Consider the following 8,820-nt stretch of genomic DNA (forward strand, 5'->3'; position numbering starts at 1 on the left):
ACAATCACTACCACCACCTCATATTCACATTGCAATTTATATATTAGAAGTACTTTCGCTGCGTCTTATTTTACGCTCACAACAAACCCTGTGTAGAAGGGGCAAATACAGTCATTCCTATTTCCCAAAGGAGGCAAATGAGGCCCTACAGAGGCTTTCAGCTACTTGGTTAAGGCCATACAAGATATTCACGGTTACAGGTCTTCTGGTATCAAGTTGAGTGCTTTTCCCAAAACAGCCAGGTGACAGGTGCCAGGGCCTACTTCTCCAGCATCCTCCTCCTACAAATACTCTCAGGACAACTCTAACATGACTTTCCACAGCCATCTGTCCTTCTTCAGATGTGTGAAGACTGTCCTTTCTATAGCTGGAATCATGGAATGGGTAAAGACTCTGGGTCTTCTTTCCACTTTGGTTCCCATGCAACAATGCAACCTGAACGTGTGCCACAGCAGTCACCGGGGTGGCCAGACAATGCTGCCATCGTTCAGAACATTCCTCACTGGAAGTGGCCTTCAGAGAACCGAAATTCTTCCCAGTAAGACAACCAGTCTATCACTTGAGAGTTATGCTTTATTTTTTAATTGCAAATGGCATCATTAGCTTGAACATCCTCATGAATCATCAGCTTTTTAGCTGTTTCCTAGACTTCGATCTCTCCTCAGAGACCACAACTTTACAAACACTGAATATATTTAAACATGCTCGTTACAGACTCTGAGGACACACCACAAAGGCATTCCAGAAAGGTCAGTCGCATCAGCACCCTCTAAACAGAATACCCTGAGGAAGAAAACCCTCATAAGGAATGCATAATAACAATATTGATAACAATAATGGCTTAGGGCTTCCCTGGTGGTGCAGTGGTTGAGCGCCCTCCTGCCGATGCGGGGGACGCAGGTTCGTGCCACAGAGCGGCTGGGCCGTGAGCCGTGGCCGCTGAGCCTGCGCGTCCGGAGCCTGTGCTCCGCAGTAGGAGAGGCCGCAGCAGTGAGAGGCCCACGTACCGCAAAAAAAAAAAAAAAAAATGGCTTAAGCATGTTGAGTGGCACTTTATATGCCTTGTCTCATTTAACCCTCAAAAGAATCCTGAGAGGCAAGAGAAAGGTCTATTTGTGATTTGTGTCAACATCAACATTACCATGTGGTCACACAGGCATAACACCCTTACGTCACAAAGGGCAAAAGCTAATTCCCAAAACGCACGCCGTGAACAGCAAATACCTCCTCTGTGACGGCCACCATCTCCTCAGAGGCTTGGGCTGTAGGGATGTAGCCCAGTTGGTGTTTTTCACACATTTTCAAGCCTGTTAGCATTCTGCCGTTCCCGTATCAGTGTGTGTTTTAGCCCACGTGAAGCAGATACCGAGTGTATGGAATGGAAGTAAGTACATTTTTGGCTTCTGAGAAATTCAAACAAGACATTTCCCATCTAAGCAAGTTTAGCTCTATGGCTCCAGAATGACTTGTACTGTACTGATCGAAAGAAGGACCCAAGGAACCAAATCTCAAACTTATCTTTTTTTTTTTTAACATCTTTATTGGAGTATAATTGCCTTTACAATGGTGTGTTAGTTTTCTGCTTTATAACAAAGTGAATCAGTTATACATATATCCCCATATCTCTTCCCTCTTTCCCTTCTATTTCTCCCTTCATGATTTGTGCAAGGAGGTAGGAAATGAAAACTTACTCCAAGAATCTATTCTTAAGCAAGCGATTTGGAGATCCAAAATCTGACACCAGGTATCTATCTATCTGTCTATCTATTTTTCAAACCTGTGTGGTTTTTTTTTCCTATTAATTTATTTATTTAATTTTTGCTGTGTTGGGTCTTCGTTGCTGTGCGCAGGCTTTCTCTAGCTGCTGCGAGCGGGGGCTGCTCTTTGTTGCAGTGTGCGGGCTTCTCACTGTGGTGGCTTCTCTTGATGCGGAGCACGGGCTCTAGGCCGCAGGGGCTTCAGTAGTTGTGGCACGCGGGCTCAGCAGTTGTGCTCGAGGGCTCTAGAGCGCAGGCTCAGTAGTTGTGGCGCACGGGCTTAGTTCTCCGCGCATGTGGGATATTCCTGGACCAGGGGCTTGAACCCATGTCCCCTGCATTGGCCAGGTGGATTCTTTACCACTGTGCCACCAAGTCCGAAACCTGTTGCTTCTTGAAAACCATCTCAGCAAGTGTGATCAGTTCTTTATTTCTAGTTCCTCCTTCACACTGACAGAATCACAGAAGGCGGCAGCCATGCGAGAACGGCTATAACCAAGAGTACGACCAACAGCCCATCCCAAACAAGACACTCAGAGTCACGACTTCCAGGACTTCTGCCATGATCATGGGCTTTAAACCATTCTACTACTTCCTGGAGGTCAAATGGCTGAGCCTCATAACCTAGCTCCTTCTTGGCTTTCTCTAGGCTAAAGTAATGTGTGACGCCGGTTTTGTAAACTTCGGTGCGGGTGAGGAAGGGCTGGAAGTTGTACAGTCGACCCAGAATGAAGTGGGCCGTCTCAGTTAGGAAAGCAAAGTAGTAGATGAGAGTCAAGGGCAGGCGGATGGATGGGAACTTGTAGCCCAGGCCCTCAACCAAAGGCCGGAAGAACTCAAAGTTGTTCACAGGTCTGCCATCTGAGATGAAGTAGGGCTGCCCAGAGGCAATGTGGCCCTTGTCAGCTTTCAGGGCCACTGAAGCCAGAATGTGAGCCTGCACCAAGTTATCCACATGGACAAATTCAACCAGACTCTTGGGGTCTCCGTACACAAACTTGAACAGGCCCTTCTCAATGTAGCTTACTATCCTGGGGAGGTGCCTCTGTTCTCCAGGCCCATAGATGCCAGCCGGCCTCAGAGCACAGGTTCTCAAGACCCCATCACTCCTTTCCAGGGCTGTACCATTGGCCTCCAGCACCTTCTTCTCTGCAACAGATTTGGTCCGAGAGTAGTGATCAGGATGGAGGTGAAGAGGTAGGTAAGGCAGAGATTCATCTCCATTTCTGATAACTTGACCTCCGAAGATGACATTGAAGGTGCTCGTATAAACTAACCTTGGCACCCCTCGCCTCCTGCAAGCCTGGAGGATGTTGTCTGTGCCCCCCACGTTCACTTCTTCAATCAGGTTTCGATTCAGTTGCTCGCGCCCTGACATACCGTAAGAGGCAATATGGAACACACAAGCGACATCCACATCCTGGAAGGCTTTCTCTATGTCAGAGAGGTGGCGGATGTCTCCGTGGATAAACTTGATTCCTTCTGGAATGGTTTGAGCAGGGCTGCTGATGTCAAACAGAATCACACGGACTCCCTTCTGGTTCAGAGCACAGCCTAGGCTGAAACAAGCAAGAGTAAAAGTTAGATCAAATCACTATTAAGCTGTGCCTACGAAAAGTGTGTAAAATAATTTTCCCAGTCTTCTTGGCTTATCCTGAGCTCCTCACTTCACATGTTCACTGGTACAAGTCTTACTTATGCAAATATCCAAAAATGAGAATCTTCACATTCACTTAAATTAAAATGAGAGAGGCTTTATCTTCAAAGACGGCGATGTCTACATGTTACATTCCCCCACCCCCCCATTCTAGGACCCACCATCTATTCTTCAGAATATTTATGAATGATAAGGTAATTGTGAAAAAACAGCGATTATGTTAAATTGTTTTCGGTGGTATGCATATCTCCCCTCCTGAATTCAATGGCTTTATAAAGAATTTTTCTTAACGCAGCATGTACCTGTAGTTCTCCATTTCAGTATCTGAGCCGTGGGCAACACGGTTCATTCCTGGTTTAACACTATACAAACAAGTAAAAGTCTACATTGCATTAGTGTGAGCTGAAAGCTATACTTTTCCCAGCAACTACCAATAAAATAATTCCATGGACATATTTTGCAGAGGCACTGACCGGAAAGCCAAAATAGCCACCTCCTCTCCGTAACGAGGACTGTTTCCTTCAGAGAGTTTTGGGAATCCATATATGGCCAGTCAAGGATAACTGGACCTATAAGAAAGCAGTACGCATCACTGTTACTGATCCAGACGCAAATGTGATTTGTCCCCTCATTTGGGGTTAACAAAAACAAAAAGGCAATACGCTGGAGTAGAAAGAAAAAGCTAAGACCTGGGTTCCCCGTCATGGCTTTGTGACATTACCAGCTCCTCCCCACACCCCTCCTTTCTCTTCTTGGGCTTCACATTTCTACCTATGAATCATGGGAACAGTAATATCTGCCCTGACTGCCTGGCAAGGTCAATGTGAAGGTTAAATAAGATAACGTACATGGGAGTGCTTTGAAAACCACAAAGCACTCTCCAAATGTAAGGCATTTATTCTGAATCCTCGGAAAACATTAGAGCCTTTTGGAAAAGAAGTCGTTCACATTTGGTAGGAGAGGCATTTTTCCCACACACCAGAAAAAAATCCAGGACAGAACTTTAAAGCAATTTCCAACATCTTTGTTTTTAAAACAGCACACTACAGCACAGTTTAATACTGGTGTTTTGGGACTTCCCTTGTGGTGCCATGGTTAAGAATCCTCCTGCCAATGCAGGGGACATGGGTTCAAGCCCTGGCCCGGGAAGATCGCACATGCCACGGAGCAACTAAGCCCGTGCGCCACAACTACTGAGCCCGTGTGCCACAACAACTGAGTCCGTGAGCCACAACTACTGAGCCTGCGAGCCACAACTACTGAAGCCCGTGCGCCTAGAGCCCGTGCTCTGCAACAAGAGAAGCCACCGCAGTGAGAAGCCCGCGCACCACAAGAGTAGCCCCCGCTTGCCGCAACCAGAGAAAGCCTGCGTGCAGCAATGAAGACCCAATGCAGCCAAAAATAAATAAATAAATAAATTTATTTATTTATTTTTTAAAAATACTGGTGTTTTATTAACCCTATATGTAAAAAAAAAAAAAAAAAAAGGTGGCGGGGGGGGACAAAAACATCCTTTGTGTAGCAAACCACGTTCCCCCACCCAGGAAATCTTCTAAGTACAGCATGTGCTCAATACCTATGGGGGTCTTGCTTCTCCCTCCCTCTGCTTCTATGCTAAAATAATAATTATTTTTATATTTTTATTATTTTCTCAAGGCTTCAAGAGCCCTTTCTCTCAAAAACAAGACAGAACAAGCAAAAAGCGGGCCACTCAACTCTTTCCACTTAAGAAGAAATGGAACAGGAGGCATGCGGGTCCTCAAATGTGTTGGGAATACATATACACACCACACACACACACACTCACCTCAAGTCACTGGAGACACTCAGCGGTGCGGTTAGACAGGGAGAGTGCAAGCAACCAAGAGCCCTATCACTTGGACAAGCTCATCCCTCTGTGTCTGTTGCTGCATCTAAAAAGCGGAGCTAATGATAAGCTCACAGGCTTATGGAGACCAAATGGGGTAGTGTATGAAAAATGCCTGACATAGTGCAGGTGCTCCGCGGATGTCACTTCTTGAATTTCCTTTTCTTCAGGCTCTACAGTCTGGGGATTTGACTTTTCTCTTACATTCCCACATACCATGATTAGGTCTCTCAAAAGCACAGGGTTACAAAAAGTTTGTTGGGTTCTTCTGGAAAACTCTACTAAGGAGATCTGAGTGCCAGGAAAGCCAATCAGATCACTCATGCAGAAACCAGTTGGTGTGACAGCTGAAGACAAGATTCAGCAAGTGACTGTCTCAGTGGCTTGAGGGTATGCAGAAGACTGAGAAATATTAGGAAAACTGAGCAAAATGATGTGGAGGATGGCTGATGGAGTCCCAAGGTTTGACAAACCAATTGCCACTGCTGTGCTTACAAGAAAATCCGTAAAGAATGAACGTCCCGGCGTCCTTTAATATACCCAACAGTGACCTTATGTTTCTATTATTTTCGGAGTGCAGAACACTCCCACTTGGATTTGGAGTAGCCATAAAACTTGCTGTAGTCAAGTCTATCATTTAACGTCATCACGTGACTTTGTTAACAGATGCTGCTTCCAAACACAAAAGATGTCAGTCGCTGACATTTCAACCCAGACTTCTTACTGCACCATCACGACCTGGTGGCAACCTCCTTCTCTGACTTCAGCTCACTCTTCCACCACTGGTACTCTACCCTCCAGCCACCTGAACTTTTCCCCTTTTTTGAAGATGCCAAGCTCATCTGTGCCCTGAGGTCTACACACACTTTTTTTTTTTTTTTTTTTTTTTTGCACGGGCCTCTCACTGTTGTGGCCTCTCCCGTTGCGGAGCACAGCCTCCGGACGCGCAGGCTCAGCGGCCATGGCTCACGGGCCCAGCCGCTCCGCGGCACATGGGATCTTCCCGGACCGGGGCATGAACCCGTGTCCCCTGCATCGGCAGGCGGACTCTCAACCACTAAGCCACCAGGGAAGTCCCTACACACACTTCTTGCTTCACCTGTGGTGAACCACCTCTGCACCAGATCTTCGCCTGGCTGCATCCTTCTCAATATTTAGGTCTGCTCAAGGGCCACTTACTCAACGCAAAGAGGTGTTTCTGATCACCCCTTCTTGAAGAGCTCTCCCTTATCTAAACGCTGCTCTGTTTTCTCCATCGCACATTTCACTATCTAAATTTATTTGTTTCCTTTTTGACTACCGATCTCCTTCCAACAGAACGTAGGTGCCATGAGAACCGAGACCTTCAGCCTTTCTCACTGGCATGTTCCCACCAGAACCTCAGACAGTAGGTACTCACAAGCATTTGTTGCTTATGGATGATTTTGAACACTGTGAAATAATACACGCAATTGAGTAAAATGATGATGGGCACAAATTATGCAGGGCACTGCACTGTCTAAGAGTCGTTACTATGTATGCCAATCAATGTTGCCATTTTAATTTAACATCTCTTAAAAATAAAAGTTCTGGTGTGAAAATGACATAAAGCAAAATGAGACAGAATTCCTGCATTCTGGAGCTTATGCTGGAGGAGAGAAGCTTCTACAAATACCTAAAGTACATGGCAAAAAGGAGAAACCAAGATTACTGCAATGTTGGTATAAACCAGGTGCCGTGGGGGCACCGAGGTCGAAGGAAGATGGGATACGTTGATTCTGAAGGGCAGGTCCGAGAAGACCTCACTGAAGAGTAAGCACTAGAGCGGACCGGGGACAACGGGAGGACGCAGGCAGGCTGAGGCTAGGCAGAGGGCTACTACAGGGCTGAGGGGGGGCAAAACACATGAACAGAAGAGCAACAGGGCGGGGCTTGTGTTGGGCAAACCGATACGGGGCGTGCAAAACTGAAGCCGAAGTGTGTGGCTGGTGATTTAGGGCGGAAAGATGGCTGGAGTCGGCTTGGAGACAGCTTGGCATCCTCTTTGGGGGAGCCTGAACTCTATTCTATAGACCAGGGGTTCCCTATTCTATAGACCGGTCCATGGCCTGTTAGGAACCGGGCCGCACTGCAGGAGGTGAGCGGCGGGCGGGCGGGCGAAGCTTTATCTGCGGCTCCCCATCGCCCGCGTTACCGCCTGAACCATCGCCCCCGCCCCCGGCCCCGGCCCCCAGTCCGTGGAAGAATGGTCTTCCACGAAACCGGTCCTGGGGCCAAAAAAGGCTGGGGACCGCTGCTCTAGACAACAGAGGGTCTTTGTACGTTTACGGAACATCGGGCTCACTTTGGTCCTTGTGAAAGATTAAGCGTTCCCTGGAGGAGGAAAGAGTCTAGGCAAGGGCCGATGAGGGTGAAATGCCAGGGTGCTCAACTGAAATTAGGATGAGGTGGCGGCAACAGGCGGGGCCCGGGTGAAGTGTGAGGAAGGTGATGTCATTAACCGAAACAGCCCACACGGGTTTTAAAAGTGCTCTGTTTGGTTAAACAGGGTTTTCGTTAAGAGGGATGCCAGATAAAAAAGGTTAACATATTCTTAGCATCTCCACAAGAATTCCTCTGTAAGGAAATCAGAAATGGACAAGGCCTCAAAGGGTCCAGTTAAAAATTTTCCAACAGAAAATTCTTCCTAATCTTTCATTGTCCTTTGTTTTTTAAAACTGCACATTCCAGTCCAGTCATAAGACCACAGGTCAGTCGTGGCTCATTGTGCCCATTAATCACGCCAGGAATGTACAAGTTCAAATTATCAATGCTTCAGGGTACGGGTCAGGCCTATTCATGCTACTCCTCATTACCTTCCAACTCGTTCCAGAATGATCTGGGGCAAGAACCGGTGTAACTGACCTGATCTGCAGGGTCAGACGCGTGGTGACGAGTAAGGAAAACGTAATCGTTTCACAAGACAAACAGCAATGAAAGAAGCCTGCAACCTTCGCAGATGACCAGCCGTTAACAAACGGTATCACCCAGAGGCCACCTACTCCTTTCTTGGTTCCCTGGGTCAACGAGCACAGAAAAATCACTGCAAACACATTTTGCAGGCAACCAAAAGAAATTCTCACGAACGCTAAGCCAGCGGGGAGAAGGAGAGTGTACACAGTTTTCTCTTAATCAGCTGCCTGATTTTTCATATTTCATGGCTTCTGTTTTATTAGTTTCCACCTGATTCCTTCTAGGGCTGGGTACTCAGACCAGTGTTTATCATCTCAGTTTCTTTAAGGCTCTTCCAGAACGTGGCTTTGTTCAGTAGTTGCTTCCCTCTGGGTGGGGGGAGGGTCACATGTGATCTGAGCCATCATCTTAGCAGATACAGGTTAAGGTTAAGTACACGATCCAAAAAAAGGAATCTTAATTACAAACAAGAAAAAATGAAATTTAAAATCTGCCTGACCCCTTGATAATACTAAGATAGAACGAGGGTAATAAAATTGACATCTCACAGGGAAATTATGAGAAGAAACTCATAAAAATGACTGGGAGTACTTTAGATTTACAAAGAC

At 46.7% G+C, this 8,820-nt stretch overlaps 1 protein-coding gene across 1 annotated transcript; it reads right to left on the reverse strand.

The window, feature by feature from the left end:
- Nucleotides 1–2,030: 2,030 nt before the first annotated feature.
- SDR42E1 (short chain dehydrogenase/reductase family 42E, member 1) lies at nucleotides 2,031–3,957 on the reverse strand. The gene is given in 3 exon segments (XM_032611848.1): nucleotides 2,031–3,311; nucleotides 3,884–3,914; nucleotides 3,916–3,957. Coding segments are annotated over 3 exon segments (1,182 nt in total). The 3' UTR covers nucleotides 2,031–2,202.
- Between the last annotated feature and the right edge of the window lie 4,863 nt (nucleotides 3,958–8,820).

This window comes from Phocoena sinus, chromosome 19 (genome assembly GCF_008692025.1).
Source record: "Phocoena sinus isolate mPhoSin1 chromosome 19, mPhoSin1.pri, whole genome shotgun sequence".
Lineage (NCBI taxonomy): Eukaryota > Metazoa > Chordata > Mammalia > Artiodactyla > Phocoenidae > Phocoena > Phocoena sinus.